Source organism: Epargyreus clarus, unplaced genomic scaffold (genome assembly GCF_041222505.1).
Source record: "Epargyreus clarus isolate Ecla_fem2 unplaced genomic scaffold, WU_Ecla_fem_2.2 ptg000024l, whole genome shotgun sequence".
Taxonomy (NCBI): Eukaryota; Metazoa; Arthropoda; class Insecta; order Lepidoptera; family Hesperiidae; genus Epargyreus; species Epargyreus clarus.
The window spans coordinates 8,142,162-8,162,475 of NW_027332231.1; the positions used below are offsets into that span (position 1 = coordinate 8,142,162).

General features: G+C 38.0%; 1 protein-coding gene across 1 annotated transcript in view; it reads left to right on the forward strand.

The window, feature by feature from the left end:
• The window catches only part of Dscam4 (Down syndrome cell adhesion molecule 4), a 273,148-nt gene that overhangs the window by 244,506 nt on the left and 8,328 nt on the right, over nucleotides 1–20,314 (forward strand). Inside the window, exons 13-27 of the mRNA XM_073086430.1 lie at nucleotides 1,194–1,355; nucleotides 3,616–3,915; nucleotides 4,174–4,293; nucleotides 4,865–5,038; nucleotides 13,299–13,449; nucleotides 14,403–14,553; nucleotides 14,989–15,118; nucleotides 15,561–15,728; nucleotides 16,580–16,710; nucleotides 17,641–17,854; nucleotides 18,266–18,412; nucleotides 18,682–18,837; nucleotides 19,184–19,323; nucleotides 19,591–19,747; nucleotides 20,105–20,282. Coding sequence (XP_072942531.1) covers nucleotides 1,194–1,355; nucleotides 3,616–3,915; nucleotides 4,174–4,293; nucleotides 4,865–5,038; nucleotides 13,299–13,449; nucleotides 14,403–14,553; nucleotides 14,989–15,118; nucleotides 15,561–15,728; nucleotides 16,580–16,710; nucleotides 17,641–17,854; nucleotides 18,266–18,412; nucleotides 18,682–18,837; nucleotides 19,184–19,323; nucleotides 19,591–19,747; nucleotides 20,105–20,282 — 2,479 coding nt within the window. The remainder of the gene's footprint in view (nucleotides 1–1,193; nucleotides 1,356–3,615; nucleotides 3,916–4,173; nucleotides 4,294–4,864; nucleotides 5,039–13,298; nucleotides 13,450–14,402; nucleotides 14,554–14,988; nucleotides 15,119–15,560; nucleotides 15,729–16,579; nucleotides 16,711–17,640; nucleotides 17,855–18,265; nucleotides 18,413–18,681; nucleotides 18,838–19,183; nucleotides 19,324–19,590; nucleotides 19,748–20,104; nucleotides 20,283–20,314) is intronic.

Sequence of the window (20,314 nt, forward strand, 5' to 3'; positions counted from 1 at the left end):
ACTCAAGTCTAAGTCAATTGACTTCGAAATCATCCGTTAACACACTCATTACGCTCATTCGTCGTTCATCGTCATTCTTTGTACTCGTTCGTTGTACAATTCAGTTTAACATTATTTCGTATTACTGAAGATAAACTGACACAGTGATGTCAGTTTATCTTTAAGAAAAGTATCGATACTTTCCATTCGATACCATGTCCCTACGCTTCGCTGGTGAGCTCTCGACCGAGTTTTACGTGGTCACAGTTGTACGAACAATTTTAAATTAGGAAAATTCTATTTATATAAAAGGACTTAGAAAGGAAGATGATATCCTCTCGGGTATTCGGTTGCTATTTCCGACAAAGCACCGAAATGAAAATATAGTTGTAATTTATTCTCCTTTGTGGGCCTTTTTTCTGAGCTTCGCAGTTCAATGAGAAACGACATAATATATGTCGTTTCTCAAAAGTCAAAAAGAAAATATGTACAAAAATTAAATTAAAGATGAAATATTTTGTTGACACTCTCAAAATAGTTTCTATCCTAGTTATGCATAGATTAGTATATGTTTATCCTTTCCAGACTCCAGGTACTGATAACTGAGAAATATTTTCAGTTTCATTTTATTGATTTTTTTCTAAAATATTAACCACCCTGAGTAGATTTTAATTTTTGTCTTATAATAAAAAAATATCCTGTTTCTCTTATAATAAAAAAGCAGAGTCTTATATTTGAGGTAATTGTATTTCAAACAATTTGGTAAATACTTTAGAACTTTATACAAGAGTTGATATTGAAGTAATCTTTAATCACGCTGTGAGTAATACCCAAATGACCTACTTTGGCATGATGTCGGACTTGCCTACCGGCTTAACCCACTTTTCGTTAATTTTGCATAATATAGATAATTCTGGGTTCCGGGTTCGATCCCTGGCCAAACCTGATATCTAAATCATGAATTTAGATATCTGTTCTGGGGATGGGTATTTTTGTATTCATATATGTATATGTCCATATCACCCACGACACAGCCTATTCACATGTTCTATTGTGATAGTTATTTCTATAAATATCCACGTATTTTATGGAATTTTCCAAGTTAATCTATCTAGCAAATAAGATTTATATAAAGCCTTTGTCCTCAGATGACATGTTTAGTAAGAATTAAGGAATCAATAAAAGCTTTATTTATTTATTTTATTTGTCCTCAGATGGTCAAACTCTGCCTCTAAACCGCCGACAGAAGGTATTCCCCAACGGAACATTGATCGTGGAGCAGACACAGAGAGGAGAGGATGCCGGCACATACACATGCCAAGCTACAAACCGGCAACGGCATGTTGCTAGAAGGGATGTTGAAGTGCAGATCTTAGGTAAGTTAGACATACAACATATTGCGGAAGAGGAAAGACGCCAAATAAATTATGTAATCAAACAGACAAAGATGTTCAGATCCACAGAAATGAAGACGAATCATCAAAGACACTAGCACTAACGATATCGCATGAAGAAGTTTTTCTGGCTGTCTATCTGAAATCACATGCCTCTAAAAACACAACTAACTTTTTGAGGGATAAAAGTTGCCCCAAATACTACGAAGTTACAGAAAAGTCCCAATAATAATAATTTGACAAAATGAAAAAAAGAAAGAATAAAAGTACTATAGGTATAGCAAATTACAGTCCATGCGGAGCCCACAGCTTAATTAAAGCTAATGAGACAGGAAAGGTCGTTGAAGCGTGGCTGCCTGAGGACATAAATAAGTCCCCGACCCTTTGAGCGTGGGCCAGCAATGCGAGCACTGATGTTTAATTCCTAATTAATATTCCCGATAAACAACTCCGTATAAAGTTCTATTTACCTCGTATCGGCGTACTTGATAAGCTTTAATCCTTTATTTTGCCATGTAAAACTAAAGCGTGGCAGAAGCTCAAGTTTATGTATTTGTCTCTGTGTGTGTCCATAGCATCCACGACAAGGGAATCCTAGTGTGGGCCTGTGAGTGTAGAAAGCGCTGTTTATTAAAGCAGTATAACAAGTAAAAACTAACCGTCTTATTCATAAAAAATGCTTATAGAAGGTTTTAAGCACTCATTAGTTAAAGTGTTCAATAAGCTTATAAAACGTTCTATAAAATTGCTTATTCATAAACGTTCCATAAACCTTCTATAACTAATGTGTCGCTAAAGTCAACTATAAATGAAAATGTTGCCATTATAGTGAAGTTCGGCGAACAAATTGACGAATATCCATAGATAAACATCATAAAATGACATTATTTCGTACTAAAAAATATTCTGTCTTGACATTCTTGTCAATGGATTGTCGATAAAACCAAATCACATGTCAGTGTCATTGTATTTGTAAATACCGCGAATTTAAAAATATTTTATTTGTTAAAATGGGATGTGAAGCAAAAGTTGTTAAAAGATAAAGGACTGAAAATTGGTTGGATATTAATGTTTTATGTAATATTGATATAATTATATAAAGTTAAATTCAATTAAGTTTCGTTTTGCACACATTCGCAATATCTTATGGCAGTAAACCCTCTATTTCAGAAGGTGTACCAGGACCTCTGCGATCTAAGTTACGATCATTACGTACGAGATCAATTATAAAATTTACTGTCGATTTATTAAAGCGATAACGCTTCCTATAGTCTAATGAAAACAGATCACTCTTTGGTGCAATGTTCTTCGAAGTGGACGGTTTTCTAGATTTTTAATAATTTAAGCTTTGTAAAATTTGCATTGTAATTTAAAATAGTGATATAATAATGTTATTTATCGGATATTAAAATAAATTATTTCAAGTTTGTATACAAAATGGACATTGACATAATTTATTAAAAGCGTACTGTCAAATTAGGTTAGTAATCACGAATCAGCTGTTGAGAGTCGGCCATCTTTGCCTTATAGCACTGTTATAGTAGGGTTCTGGCCTCTATAAGTTATAGAAGGCTTATAGAACGGTTTAGTGCCTAAAATGCGTTTATGAATAACACTTTTTGACAATCGTACTATAGCAACGTTATAAGTGTGCTATAACTTTTTATGAATAAGACCGTAAGTAGATAAGTTGGTAAGGCAATAAGTGTGGTAAAGACCTTAGATTTTTTTATATCAAGTATAAGACACTTTTTGTCTTCGAATACAAAAGTTGGATATTAGGAAGTAAAAGTAAAGTAAAGATTTGAAATTCAGGCATGAACTTTTCTGTAGCAAGATTCACGCCATAAGCCAGCCACGCCAGAAGCACCATAAAATCAGTAATTCAAGAGGGTGGAGTTACCCATCCGTAATTAATTAAACTCCGCGTTTACCATTCTCGTGGCATCTACGAAGCTTTAAACTTCCAACGTTCCCGGTTAATGGGGCAATAAAATAAAAATATAAAAAATATATAAATGGAGCACCTACTGCAAGGCACCCCTCGGGGTGGGAACGCTCGAAAATGTGCTATAAACAGAGCTTAGAGATTTCACATTAATTAATCGTAAAAAGCAACGACGCCAAATTCTCGCTACCGTGAATATTTTTTGCCGAAAAATTATATTTAAATTGAGCCCAGGGACGATCAAAGTTTGATTGATTTGGCAAAATTGTGTTCAACCTTTTTGTATGTTTTCAGTGCAGCCAAAGATATTGCCTATTCAGCCTTTGACAAATTTATTGAGGGAAGGTATGAGAGCGGCTATATCTTGTCAAATATTGGAGGGTGACTTGCCAATCGCATTCCGATGGGAGAAGAATGGACAGCCGGTGACCTCGTCTCCGTACGCGCCTAGTGGCATTATAACGAGACGAATGGACGAGTACAGCGCGTCACTCGTGATTGAGCACATCACATCGCTTCACAGCGGAAACTACACATGCATTGCCTCCAATATTGCTGGGTCTGAGCGGTTCACTGTACCTCTCACTGTCAATGGTAATTGCATAAGCTTTATTCGAATATGTACCTCTTTCTTTATACTGCAAACATAATATTCCACGGAAATAGTCAAAGATCAATAAATATTTCTTACAAACTTTAAATCGCCCTCGCTATCGCTATCGCTACAGATCCGTTGATAGTTTCTACTCAGTATTAGGTGAATGACTAAGTTGAAACTACTCACACCTTTAAGATTATTCCAAGAATTTACCAGATGATTGAACGTGAATAAAAAGTAATAACTTTTGACAGTGCCGCCTAGATGGAGATTGGAACCAAACGACATAGCGGTTGCCGCTGGCCAGGACGTAACCCTCCAATGTCAGGCTGATGGATACCCAAAGCCGAATATAACGTGGAAGAAAGCAGTCGGTGAGTTTTAATACCAAAATTTGCATGCCAAAGCATCTCTTATTCCCACTTAATCGTAGTTTCCTTAACAAAATCCAATAAGGTTTAAAAGTTTAAATTCTCCTCTGAACTTTTCCACTTGTACAAAAAGCCTGGAAACTTAAGAGATATCAAGAAACAATCCCGAGTTTCCTGAGCACTGACGCTAAAGCGGGTGGTTGTGTAAAACGCGATACTTGGAGAATTAAATGTAGATAGTACTTACATTCGTATAAATTGCACTTAAAAAGATAGGTACTGTGTTTAAGAATAGCTCTAGCAGTTTTTAAATCCAGGGCTTTATGTTATGGAAACAGGCAAATTTTGCATTTAAGACTATGTTTCTTGTGACAATGTTTCTGGACAATGGAAAAAAACTATGTAGGAATTAAATCGATTGAAAATAATGGTCCTTTGTTTTTCACAAACAAATATCTTTAAAGTTCCTTCATCGAAAAAAGATGTCTCATAACTGGCCCTGTTTAATGAATCATTATAAAATCACGATAACAGTATTGTTACACAAGATTATATAAAATCGTTATTTTACCAGGTAACACTCCTGGGGAATACAAGGACTTCATGTTCGAAGGGAGTTCCAGGGTCTTGGAGAATGGGTCTCTTGTATTTGAGAGGGTTGCTAAAGACAGCGAAGGACATTACCTCTGCGAGGCAAGGAATGACATCGGAGCTGGATTAAGCAAGCTGATATTCCTCAAAGTTAATGGTAAGTTTAGCATTCCATAAATTTCCGTTAGCATTTAGCTAAATACAGTCTTAAAATTATTCAAACAATAAAATTATGAAAATTATTTTTCTATTCATCCGTATCTTTTACTTCGAGAAAACCTTCAATAGTCTTAGGTTAGAGTCTGTTTTTACTGTACTAAGTTATGTTATAATTTTATCAGCTACGACTTCCCAATACAAGATTATATTTTGGCGTTAGGGGAATGTATTGAATGTTGATATACATACTATACCTCTCAAAGCTTTCCTAATTTCCGGTTCCATGTTGTTATCGGAAGTGGGATTTTGCAAGCCTTGCGGCATAAGTTGATCATATAGGTACAATTTTGACACTTTAATATTGAGTAAACTCATCAACTTTTCAGACCCGTAAAAATTTTTTTTGAACAACATGTATTGTGACTTTGTGAAAAATAAACATTTTGTGTCATGGTTCATACCTAAATTATAAGTAGATGGATATTCGCCCATATTAAGCTCGAGTAGTGAAACTCGATCTGTCAATTTTTTTCCGATATAATCTGATAGTTTCTAGTATGCACAAATGATTAAATCTAGACAAATGGTAAAAAGACAAAACATTACTTGTCAATAACGACCGATAGTCGTTCATCTACAATTTATATAGCTGTTTTTCCAACATTCAATTACATAACACCAAAAACACGCCATGACAAATCGTATGCGTTCCGATTTGTCCAATTGGATAAGGCACATAAAGGCCCCCCTTTTCCCGTAACATTTATGGAAGATAAAGAAAAGGCACCAGTTTTTATTTTCCTCTTTGAAAAGTTGTGGAATGTCTCGATGGCGTCTCCGTGATGAGTTTGGGACAGGCGACCGAGCTGAAATGAAAATTCTTTGCCGTCATTATTGCTTTGTATAGCGGATGCGGACTGGCCTAAGCGATAATGGATCACTATGAGAATATTTCCGATGGCATAGGTACGTCTGTGGGTTTAGTATTTGAAGAAATTTTTAATTAAAATATTAGGAGGGATAAAACATAATAAAATTACTAATGATAACTGTTATTAGATGGTTCTTTAGGGTATTAAGCTATTTAATACAAAATATACAAATGTTTTAAGTGGGCGTGGATGGCCAAAATAGAAACTATGAGTATCTAAAGAAGCAATAATGCCCAAAGAGTTACGTGGCCGATTTTAATGAAACACATAATGGAATGATAGGTTAATGTATTGTATGTTTTCAATTTCAATGTACCCAAATACTGTTATTGATCATGGCAAGTCATGTGTTTTTAATGAACTCGATTTTCTCATGATTTCATTCTAGTATAATGAGATTGAATTCTTATTTAGCTTAAATTACCATCTAATGGTTTAAATCACATTTTCTACGTTTCGCAATAACGTTCTCTACATGGCTGGTCATATAAATATAAAATACTTTCCCTCTAAATTGAATGTCGCCCCAGCCAATCGGGTACCTTGGCCATTCATCATTTTCCAGCGACCATTTCTCCTTGGATAACAACTTCCAAAGCAATATAGCTCGTTTCGATCTACTTTATTACACAAAGCTCTACTTAACTCAGATTTAATGGGTTCCTTTTGAAATTTATTTTCGAATACTTATAAGTTCTTGTAGAAGTAATTACAGGCAAAGTTCGTGCCTTCTTGAGGTTTTCGAGTGAAATGAAGCAATAAAGACAACTGTAAGTGTACGATTGTCGGGCGTCGGAAACGAGGCGCGTCTGAGCAGAAAACTCAATGAGCGCATCGCAATACGTCTCCTCTTTATTGGAAAACGAGACAGTTCGCTTCCGCGGGAATAAGTTGGCTGTGTACGTGTTCGTATTCAACTATTGGCTTTTGTTGAGAGGCGAATGATAATGTATTGCGGCGGGATGCGTTATTGACGCCTCGTGAACAGATATCATTATATATTACTTTCTTTTTAGTTTATGCAGCAAATACATAACTAGGTATTTATGAATGTTATTGAATATGAAATTATGTTTTATCGATTTCACTTTAATCTCAATAACATGATATAATAAACCGATTGTGCGTTTTAAACTTTTTACCAGAACTAAATTACGTAAATCTAAAATTGTTTCTGCACGGTTATAGCTAAATGTTTCTAATATTAAACTTATGACGAACTTAATAACTACCAAAAACACTAAGTTATAATTTTATGTTAGAACAGACAATGAACTAATTTTACTCACAAAATGCATAAAAAGTTTGACTACTTATTATTCTTAATAGACTGTAAGTCTAGACATGTACGATGCTAACTTATTCATATCAGTTTAAAAATATATAATTTAAATATTACTAAGGTGTCTTTGAAATATTAACATCATTTGGAAGCCTTTAAAATGTTAAAGCTCCACGATCTTTTTCAAGCTTTCACCTTTGAAGTTTTTACATTTATTGATATCTCATCCGAAGAGCTTCGCTTGTTACGACAATTTATTGTTGAATCTTTCATAATAAAAAAAATCAAGTTATTCCATTTATTAGATCTCAAACAAGACTTTTAGACATATAATATATTACACACAGTTAGAATGTTATATTCCACAAAAGCCTAATTCAAGCATAACTAGGAAGGAACTTTTGGCACGCATCCGATAGAGCTGTCTGACTTTGAGGCCTTATCCCAAATTTAAACCGGGTCACATCTGAAAACAGTTTCTCCGTGTTAAATTTAACAGAACATTTGTAATTACAATGTCTTCTTAATTTTGTGCCCACATAAGATGTAAATTGTTGATATTCCCATTAAGATTATAAATGTACCTACAAACATACCGTTTTTCTGGCGTAAACAGGGTACAAAGTCATAGGCAACAGAAAAATTGCGATTTTTCTTTATAATATGTAGTTTTTCTTGTTTCGTGGTTTTAAGCGTCCAACATTAGAATTATCTACGTGTCTTAAAATTTGACAAATAAAAAATTAGATATTTAGACATGTAATACTTCGTTAACTATTGATTCAAATTGAATGTATTTGAGAAAATGCCTAGGTATAATATTATGGCCTCTTTGCCACTGAGTAGTCAGGCTTCTATCTTTATTCCCATCGAAGTTATAAGGTGACTGAACAGGCTACAACGACCACCTACAACAAATCGAATTGCGATGACGTCAATTTCTCGGCCACGTAGCGAAAATAGTAGCAAATTTAAAAAGCAAACACAACTAAAAGGTTCTTTCACCAAACACGATCACGTTTGAACCAGTTTGTAAACAATTCAGCCGCAGCCGATATCCTCCTTTACGGTTTTATTTTAACGGGCGCAGGGTTTATTTGAAAACTCTAACACCAATACGAGTTTTCGAATCGAATAGCGCGGCTAACTCACTACAATTATTTTGTGAACTATTCATAATTCTAACGCAACCTATCGCAATTTGTGTATGAGATTGAATTAGAAAACGAGCATATAGTCGATATTCAGTGTGGCCACTTAGTGACCTGCACAATTACCATGAGTTTTTACGTTTTGACTAATATGACTGTTTTGGTATTTGTTTACGTATTTGCCCATATAAATTCGAAACCGCGCCCCTAGCGGAACAGTGGGCAATTGACAGGATGCTGCAGCAGTGTCCTTCGGCGGAGTTGGTGATTCTGGGTGACTTTAATGCCCACCATATTGAGTGGCTGGGCTCCCGAACCACTGACTTTGCCGGAAGAACTGCGTATGACTCTTTGGCATATGGGCTCTCCCAGGTCGTACCCGGCCCTACAAGGGTACCTGATGTAGAGACCCATACTGCCTCTTTGCTGGATCTTCTGCTGACCAACCGTCCTGAAGACTACCAAGTAATGGTCAAGGCTCCTCTTGGATCTTCTGACCATTGCTTGGTAAGTTCTTCTGTGCCCTTGTCGCGTCCCATGGGGGCTCGACCCCCTGGGAAGCGACAAGTTTGGCACTACAGGTCAGCAGATTGGGACGGGTTACGGGAATTCCTGGCATCATACCCGTGGAGGCAGCTGTGTTTCGTCTCGAGTGATCCTAGCACGTGCGCTGACTCTGTGGCTGATGTGATTCGGCAGGGCATGGAATGCTTTATTCCAAACTCTGTCGTATCCGTCGGTGGGCGGAGTCAGCCCGGGTTTGATGGGTCTTGCGCTAAGACATCACGTCATAAGCAAGAGATCTACCAAGCCTGGGCGTCAGCGCACGCGTGCAAGGATCCGAAGACCCCCGAGCTTCGAACGGCTTTCAACGCTGCCTCCCGTTCAGCAAAGAAGCATATGGCTAAGGCGAAGTCTAGGCACATCGGCAGAATTGGCGAGCGGCTACTTGGTTACCCCTCCGGGAGTAGAGCCTTCTGGTCGCTGGCCAAAGCTGTCGAGGGTAATTTCTGTCAATCTTCACTACCGCCCCTGCGGAAACCAGATGATTCTCTGGCCCATACGGCAAAGGGGAAAGCCGACCTTCTGGGTACCCTCTTTGCCTCAAACTCGACTCTCGACGACCGAGGAGCCACACCGCCTACCATCCCGCGGTGTGAGAGCTCTATGCCTAATATACGGTTTACACAGAAAGCTGTCAGGCAAGCTCTATTGTCTCTTGATGTCAAGAAGTCGAATGGGCCGGACGAAATCCCCGCGGTGGTGCTGAGGACGTGTGCTCCCGAGTTGACTCCCATCTTAACGCGCTTATTCTCGCTTTCCTACACCACAGGACAAGTACCGTCTTCGTGGAAGGTTGCTCTTGTACATCCGATCCCTAAAAAGGGTGATCGCTGTGACCCGGCCAACTACATGCCTATAGCGATAACCTCCCTGCTCTCAAAGGTGATGGAGCGTGTTATAAACACACAGCTCCTGAGGTACCTCGAGGATCACCAGCTGATCAGCGATCATCAATATGGTTTTCGCAAGGGCCGTTCAGCTGGTGACCTTCTAGTCTATCTCACACACCGATGGGCGCAAGCCATTGAGAGCAATGGTGAGGCATTGGCGGTTAGCCTGGATATCGCGAAGGCCTTTGACCGGGTCTGGCATAGAGCCCTTCTCACGAAGCTTCCATCTTACGGTCTTCCTGAGAGGTTATGCGCATGGGCAACCAGCTTTCTGTCGGAACGGCACATCAAAGTCGTCGTCGACGGATGCTGCTCTGACACGAAACCTGTAGACGCTGGCGTGCTCCAGGGCTCAGTCCTATCTCCCACACTATTCATTCTGCATATCAATGATATGTTGCAACAAGTAGGCAACATACATTGCTATGCAGATGATAGTACGGGAGACGCTACGTATACAGGCCGCGCAAATACCTCTCGGACTCTCGTGGAAGAAAGCAGAATCCGACTTGTGTCTGAAATCGAGGACTCTCTGGAGCAGGTCTCGACATGGGGTCGACTTAACCTTGTTGAGTTTAACCCCACGAAGACACAAGTCTGCGCGTTTACCGCTAAAAAAACCCCATTCGTCATAGCGCCACGGTTCCAAGGTATCCCGCTCACCATTGGTAAAAGTGTGGGGATCCTGGGAGTTGACATATCGTGTGACGTGCAGTACCGGGGTCATTTGGATGTTAAGGCGAAGTTGGCATCAAGAAAACTGGGCGTCTTGAACAGAGCGAAGCGGTACTTCAGCGCGGGGCAACTCCTTATGCTTTACAAGGCGCAAGTGAGACCCCACATGGAGTACTGCTCACATCTCTGGGCAGGGGCGCCCCAATACCAACTTAACCCACTTGACTCCGTGCAGAAACGCGCGGTCCGAATCGTCAACGACCCGGTGATCTCCGATCGGTTAGAACCTTTGAGTTTGCGGAGGGACATAGGTTCCCTCTGTGTGTTCTACCGGCTTTACAATGGTGGGTGTTCCGAGGAACTATTTGACCTGGTGCCTACGTCACCATTCCTCCATCGCACCACTCGCCGAAGGATGAAGTCCCATCCACACCAACTGGACTCGTGGCGGTCCTCCACGGTTCGGTTTGCACGGACGTTCTTGCCGCGGACGTGTAAGATGTGGAATGAACTTCCTCCTGAGGTATTCTCGGAGCGCTATGACATGGGGCTCTTCAAAAAAGGTGCAAAAAGAGCTCTCATACATAGCCGGCGATGCATTGGCGACTCCTCTGGTGTTGCAAATGTCCATAGGCGGCGTTGACTACTTTCCATCAGGTAGCACGTCTGCCTAATCGTTAGGTTATACGATAAAAAAAAAAAAAAAAACTATAGTGTAGTATCGGAACTATAGTGTCAGTAATGTAACATTAAATGTCTAAATTGACAATGTTTTGTCTCTCTTTCTTGCGAACATGTGAGGTAGACAAAAAGTTCATCGTCACTTGAGCACTTATTTATTGTTACGTTTGCTCAGTCTACTGAAGCAAACGGAAAAGAATAATGGATTGAGTAAACGTAACGTAAAATTGTGGGATGTTTTGAAAACTCATGGTAAGGTTACTGTTGGTATGACCATCTGAAACCAACTTCATATAGAAGAGGGATTCTATCTGAAGCCAATCACAGATACATTGTTACTTCTGAAGACGTCACTTCATGTCGTATTAGTGATAGATAGGGCAATGGAGGGGATTCAATGTATCGGATTTTTTATAACTAAACACTTAGACAGTTTAGTTATACTTTTTTCCGGAAACTCCAATTTCCTGATCAGCCATATCCTAATCAATACCTAATCACTTTTATTAAAATTAATTTATTGGTCCACCGCGCCTCTCCGGTGCAATATTATATAAAAATACAACTTATTTTTAACGCAAATATAATTTCATCAACCACCAACCGAGTTCTTCGAGTAGAGTAGTTTATTTGAAATGGCTCAAGGGTTATTTATAAGACTCGTAAAAAAGTTAGTTCGCTCGGCCATTCGAGACCTGTTTGTCCGCGGACGTTCGTTGCTGTTTGTTATTTAGACCCGGCCTTCCTACTTAATTTAACCTCATAAACTTTATATGCAAACATCCCTAGAAACTTTAGGTGAAATGGGAGCCAGGAAATGTCTGCTTTATTGAATTTTATTATTAGGTCGTAAAACCACAGTAGAAATATAAAACTCTGTGGTTTCGGAAGCAGCTCTGTTCTGTTTCTGCTTAGCAGCAGTGTTTTTGTTGCCGTGTTTTGTTATTAAGCATGGATGAACGCTGATTTACGTTTTAACTTAGTTCTCAAAAGTGATTGGTAGGAAACTAATTGTATACTTATCAAATATCAATCCTCGTATACCTTTTTTATGAGATCGGTGTAGCCAACGCGTTTGTAGTTCACCTGATGATAAGTGGTGACTGCCACTTATGGGCTGTGACTAATTCATATGAAGCAGTTTATTACTGCAAGCCGATCATCGAGGCATTACACTCCTGACAATAGTCTCATACATAACTTACCCGGCATCCTCAATCATAGGGTGCACATTTATATCCACTACCACCTTTGTATTTTCATTTACATGCATACCTAATTCAGAGAATTTTCTTGAAAAAGTGGTAGTGTATATAAAATTGCCTTCTTCTATTTAATAAACACTCAATAAACTATCATATACTTAGTAAGAAAAATAGCAGTGGGTCGTCACTAAGATTCAGGTCTTTACCGAAGAAAGAAGCGGCTCATTATTGAGACTCAAATTATTGTTTGGAGCTAAATAACTAACGATTCTAAAATATTTTAAGTCCTTCTCCGGTCATTATACAGAAACAAACTAAAGTAGTTATACAAATATTTAACCCGACAAAGTTTATACGCAAACATCCGTGGGACAGTTTGCTACTCGTGTTTCGAAACGGACATCTCTCGCTTGATTTAGTTGGTAACACCACACTCCAATAATAATTGGAATCATGGATACAATTTTGAGAATGAAACCCCCAACTATCAAATTATCAATTTCCAATATTATTATGTGTATTTGTTATATAAACTGAATTTTTTTAGTCAACCCATTTGCAATATACTTTTTGACATATTTAATTTGATATAAAAAACTTTTCATCCATTAAGCAGCTCGGTGAAGGTCGTCTTATATCGGGGTATTATTCGCAATTATTGTCTATCGCAATTATTGTCTATCGATGGTAATTTTTCGGTATATCTACTTTTTTTTGAAAAATTTCATTCCCAAGAGGCCCCATACCATAACACAATACTATATAACTCACATGAGTTTCAAACTGAAATCAATTTAATTTACTGCATTTCATACTCAGGGAATCCAGTTAATTTCACTTACAAGATACATATACAGGATATATTTTTTTGCCACCAGCTCCTGCCCGTTTTCCGATGAAGACCAAAACAGTGCAAGTGACAGCAGGCGAGGCAGCTCACCTGCAGTGCGCTGCGTCGGGAGACGCGCCCCTCGAAGTCAGCTGGAGGAGCCCACATCATCACACCATCGCTCATCATCTTGATCAACGGTAACTATGTTTTAAAATTTCATTTTTTGGTAGAACTACTTTGATGTATCTAATCGGTGGCGTAATTATACCGTATGAGATCTGTGGCAAATTCATTACAAATATATATTTTACTGATGTTTGATACTGGTGACCTATTTTTTCATGCATATACCTATAAACCCATTACAGAAATTGTTATGGTCACTTTTGAGCTCGCAGACTTTTGAGTCCGGGGGCCCCCTCAGGCCGAGGGCCCGTGGCATTTTGCCAGTCCTACCACCCTGTAGTTACACCTCTGGTTGTAACTCTGCTGCGTTCGACTGCGACGGCACTATTGCCACAACTATTTCAAAATACCTTTACTAGACGTTCACTGGCTTTGGAGAAATAATAATCTGCAACCGAACTCAATGAGTCTTTAATGCTATTTAAAGTTTATTACATATCCAGCAGTGACCACCTACCATTGCCTAAAGGAGACTACTAATCAATAGGTCCATAGTATAGTACCTATATTTAATATATAGTGCAATACTAAGTCAAGGTGTGGACTACAAATTGATTCCGTCCGGTCATTAATTAAGAGAATGCTTGCCTACATTACACTATATACGAAATACATATAAAGTTAGGTATACACCTAAAAGTGAACCTGTTCGTATTATTTTGTTCATCCTTCTTCAATACAACCATTGTTTTCAAAAATAAGCGCAACCAAATGTTTAGGTAAGAACTACGAGTATTAACAAAGATAACATATCCTATGATGCTTAGGTCTATGAAAAATGGGGTTGCGGGCAGCAAGAGTGGGAACTCGAACCGTGAAAAGTGATCATAAAATTTAAAATTAGGTAAATTTCAGAAATACCAAAATCGAAACAAAATCACTGGAAAGGTTTTAATTTGAAAAATACTTATAGGGGTATTTTGAATAAAACTTCAACAATTTCACTGGAGGTATTTATTTCAAGGTACACAATCCGCGAGCAAGTACTGGACGACGGCCTAGTTTCCGAGCTGAGCATACTGCAAACGTATCGGCAGGACACCGGGGCTTTGACCTGCCGAGCATCTAACGCATACGGGCAAGACGAAATGCTCATACACTTAGTTGTACAAGAGGTACTGATTGCTTATTTACTGATCGCTCATTAATCTAACTCTATGACTTATTTACTGATCACTTATTAACCTAACTTGTTGTTGACTTGTTTACTGAATGCCCTAAAACTTATTTATTTACTTATTAGGTAATGCAACATATAATAATAATATTGTTTACTACTTATTTACTGATTGCTTATCAATCATGCTCATGATGACTTATTTTGTCCCTGCTTATCTATTGATGTTAATTAATTTCTTATTTACTGTGTGCTTATACCTTATTATTTATTGTTTATAAACTTTATTCTTTATTGCGTATTTTGATTATTGCTCATTATCTTTACCCTTTACTAAAATAATATTGACTTTTATGAAATTAGATTTTTATTAAATACTAAATACACATTATTTTAATGACACAGCAATATTGATTTAAAACTATTTTTTCAGGTTCCCGAAATGCCAAAAAACATTCGAATAATCGACCAACAATCGAGATCTATACAAATTTCATGGACGCAACCATATGCTGGAAATAGCCCGATTATAAATTACATCGTCCAGTATAAAGAAGCTCCAGGTTTGTAGAATATAATAAGAAAATAGAATTTTCGTAATATTTGTACGTTACTTTAAGATTTCTGGGAAGATATTTTATATAAGTCAATCACAAAAAGTTGGTTATTCAAAAGTAAAAGCCAATCGACAATTCAATCTGGATTATGTGATTACGAGAATAAACGAAGATATATTTTTTAAATCTACGTGTGATTTTCTAAAATTGCCAATTGCACCGAACCTTCCTGAGGGCGGAATTGAGTTAGCGTGCCTACCTATTCAAAAAAGTCTGAAATTGATAACGTTAAAAATTCCAGGTCTTTACACTAACTTTCACACCTTATTAAATATTTTTAACTATTAAAAAACTTTCCTTTGTTTAACATAAATAAATGTTTAGTTTGTAAGTAGATTTAACACATCGCTAGATAAAGGCAAGATGAAGTCAATTATATTTTTTCCAGAACCATGGCCAACGACACCTCAAAAAGTGATAGTGCCGGGAAGTGTGACGTCAGCCAGTGTACAAAACCTGCAGCCTGCTACATCGTACCATTTGAGGATCATCGCTGAAAATCGGCTCGGTATGAGCGAACCTAGCCAGCTGGTGCAAGTTACTACCACTGAAGAAGGTAATGGATTTTATAATTAATTTTGGTAGATGTGCACATACAAAAGTAATTACACGTGCATACATACATGCAAACATACACGCAAACATTCATAAGTAACTTTTAAAATTCCGCGTAATGCTGCTAGTCTGCTCCGAATATAGATGTGAATCGCGTCGCCATAGTAAATTGTATGACTACACCTGTTTGGTACAACTTCAGAGCGGACTAGCAGTTTGGCGATAACTATACTTACCTAATATCTGTTATAAAATTTTAATAATAACAATAGAATTTTTTATATTCCGAACTCGTTACCCAACTTTATAGTATTTTTTCTAAGTAACTTTGTAGTATATTTGGTTTTATAAAGATCCGCAGCTTTTAAAATTTCGTAGTTATCTGAATGGCATTGTATATCGATGCACACTGAAACCATGGAGGTGTATTGAACTTAAAATTTGTATACATATGACCTACATACTCATTAAGAATAGATGTACTGAAATCTATCCGATCGGGGTGCATATTAGAAATACGGGATATCAAGTAGGTAGGTAGTCTCTCAGGTTGCGAATAAAAAATACTACAAAGTACCAGCTTATATGACTATTCATAATGTTCATTTTACTTTAATCTAAGTCAATTCTTTGGACATTTCTTAAAAATTGATAACACGAAAGTTAGGACTCCAAGGCTACCACATTTGTTTCGACCGTATAACGGAAGTGTTACCTAACTCCTGCTGTGTTCTAGTTTAAAAGTATCTGTGGTGACCGCAATTGATAATGAATAAAACGGATATTTGTAAGACTATACCCAACTTACATAAGTCCTTTATTGTAAATAATGTATATCCTTTAATATTTCAGTACCAAGCGGTCCGCCCTTGGATGTCCGCGTGGAGGCAAAGAGCTCGACCGAGTTAATAGTCACTTGGGACCCGCCGCAACGGGATCTATGGAATGGGAACATTCTTGGCTACTACGTGGGGTTTCGGGAAGTGAGTTTTCTTACTTTATTATATCTTACCAAGAAAATTACCACATATTTTCCTCTGCGGAAAATTTGTAGAAATGTTATTTTTTCTGAGTAAACTGTGTGTTCTAACTTTCTTAGCACTCAATAGACAAGGTGGAATATATTCTCAGTTAGACGAAAATCTTAAAAATTTAAAAGGGGTCCGTTTTGTACGTCTAGGTTTTTGCGTAGGTACATTATTTATTGCCCTGTCGAAATGAAATCCTATAACCCCCTTTTTTATTCTACCCGAAGTTACATGTATTCATAACATCCACAACACAATGAATAGGAGCTGAGATAAGCTTCATTATTTTTTTATTAATGTAATCTACATACTGTTCAGTAGGTATTCAGGTAGTTCAACAGCAACAACGGAGTTTTCAGAGACCATGTAATAGTATTTTATCACCTATATTATCTTAAGTACTCTACGCTTTAGTATATCCTACACATCAACAATATATCCCCAGCTCAACGTCAACAACACAGTTTACAGAGACCATGTAATAATATTTGATTAACTACATTATTTTTAGTATCCTACGCGTCCTACGCAACAATCTATCCAGCTTAACAGCAACAATAGTGTTCAGGGACCATTTAATAATATTTTATCAGCTACATATCTTCGTACCTTACGCCTTAGTATATCCTACAAATTATATGCTACACATAAACAATCCCTAGCTCAACAACAACAATACAATGTTAACAACTACCTATCACATATATTTAATCCGTTACATCCTACACAACAATCCCCAGCTCAACAGCATCAACACAGTATTAACAACTACATATCTTTAATCCTTTACATCCAATTCATCAACAATCCCCAGCTCAACAGCAACAATACAGTGTTACAACAGCTACATATTTTAAATCCGTTATCCTATACAACAATCCGCAGCTCAACAGCAACAGCACGGTGCTCTCGGCGAGCGGTCCCGGCGGCGCGTCGTACACGGTCCGCACGGTGGAGGGCGTGGCGGGCGGCGGGCGCGCGCGCACCACGCTCGCGGCGCTGCAGAAGCACGCGGCGTACGCGGTTGTCGTGCAAGCGTATAACAGCAGGGGCGCTGGGCCTGCATCGCCGCCTACCACTGCTACTACTATGGAGGATGGTATGCTTCCATATTAGATTTGTTAAATAGTTGCAAAAGAACATGAAGTCCACCTTATGGTATGTGGGTCTTGCGGACCATGTATATCTGTAACCAACTTCATGCAAAAAAGGAGTTCTATCAAAAGTCGATCGTAGATGCTACTCCTGATTACTAAGGTGGTATCTCCAGGTAACGTAATTAATTCTACCACCTTCATGTGTAAGTACTTGAAATGAAATGTGTACGTTCTTTAAAACATAATAACTAGCTTACCAGCCCTGATAATTAAGTTGGAGTATCTCACATGATATTAAAAAATGATTACTTTCACGTTAAGAGCATTTTAATCTTATCAAATCTCGACTGAACTACCGTGAAACTTGACAGGGGTTTTTCCACTATCACTTTATTATTACATCTTGTTCTCAGTGCCCAGTTTACCACCGGGATCGTTGCAATGCACTGCACTCAGTTCTCAATCAGTTCGAGTGACATGGGAACCTCCCCCGATGCGGGGACGAAACGGCGTACTACAAGGATATAGGGTCACTTACGCACCTGTTACTGATTGGTATGGTAAGTTAATTCAGGATAGTATTATAAGAATTCATCATACAACGCATCCGTACAGAAAAACACTTGTCCCCTCTTTTCACGATTATTGAAGACAACACAAGCACTTTCGCCATAAGACGAACAACCGAAAATTCAGAAAAAGAAATGACAAGGCATCTGGTAAATAAGTGGATTTAGGTCATGATGAAGTGTTAATAGAATATTAATAGCAACCTACTTATATTAAATTAAGAATAACTAAATTCTAAATAACCCTTTATGAATTACAGGTAGCGAAGACGCTGTAACGAAACAAATATCAGGGTTGCACACAACGCTATCTGGTCTCCGCCGATACACGAACTACTCAGTCACCGTGTGTGCTTTCACAGCCGCTGGAGATGGAGTTAGGGCAGCCCCAGTGTACTGCCATACCGAAGAAGACGGTAAGTTTCAACAAAAACATTAACTTCATCTATGCACACAAATTGCTCCTAAGCTTCGCTTCTTAAAGGTAGCATGGACATAAGGTGTATTACACGGTTAAGCAAAAAAGCCATATGCTACAGATGTATTGCTATCATCAAGGGGCTCATTAATTATTTAAGATAACTGAGACCTAGAAGAGTGGGGCGGGGCACCTTACGACGTGTTCACCTTACTCCAAATTCGTAAGGAATACTACATTCTTCAAACAAGAACACTACATCCCTATAAGTCAAAGAGAAAATAATAATATCTGATCATGCATCTGTATTCATCAATATATCAATCTGTTCATACATTTTTCAGTTCCATCCGCACCGGCAGATATCAAAGCCGTGGTATCATCTAGAAATAAAATCCTAGTGTCGTGGTTGCCACCATCATCACCTAATGGAGTTCTCGTTGGCTACACACTTTACATGAGCGTCATAGAAGATGGCAGAGAAGTAAGTTCTGAAAACATTACAGTCAATTTAAATGTATTTTATTAGGCGTTGGTTTGGGAAATTATAGCCATTTAATTAGTCAAGCTATCGGTGATATTTTTAGATTAACACTCTGTCATCAAGACGGAAGTTATAGTAGGAAAAATTCAAGTAATGCCATATAAAGAATTTACAATCTATAAGCAATAATCACAATGAACGACTAAAATAAGCCAATGCAAAATCATTAAGCAATGTCCCCAAATAATAATGAATATTGATCCACAGGAGGGAACCCACAAACGAATGCTATCCCCGAGCACCTTGTCCCACGAAACAGCGAGATCTCCGCCCCGAGCAGCTCATCAATTTTGGGTGTCAGCGTCTACGCGACTCGGAGAAGGCGATGCTACGCGTGTCGTCACTGTTCTGCCTACTGATTCAGGTTTATTCCTACAACCCTTAAAAGACCACTCATGTTTGATTATCCCACCACGTTGCTTCTTAAGACTAAGTTGGAACGCTTTTAGAGAATGTGCAAATCCTGATTAAAATGGGTACAATTCCATGAAAGTGCGAACCGAATACTTCTTCGACGATCCGCAATTTTCAAACTCAAACTCTTTTTTTCAGAAGTTTTCTATTATGTTGCTGTCCTAACTATTATAGCTACAGAAAAATGATAATTCTGAATACAAAATATCTAAAAATTGAAATTCAACTCACAATTTCATGTCCATTTTTATTTAGGTAAATAAAAGAAATGTAGGAAAATTTTATCAACGATCAAAATGATTTACAGTACCTGCAAGAATCACATCATTCAGTCGCAGCATCGTAACACCTTGGAAGGAGAATATTTCACTGCCGTGCAATAAAGTAGGTGTACCCTCGCCGACTACAACATGGACTATGAACGGATCTCCATTGGAATCCACGTTAAGGAAGAATGTTACATTAGATGGCATGTTGATTATTAGGTAAGGAATATTTCCTGAGTAACTTCATGAAT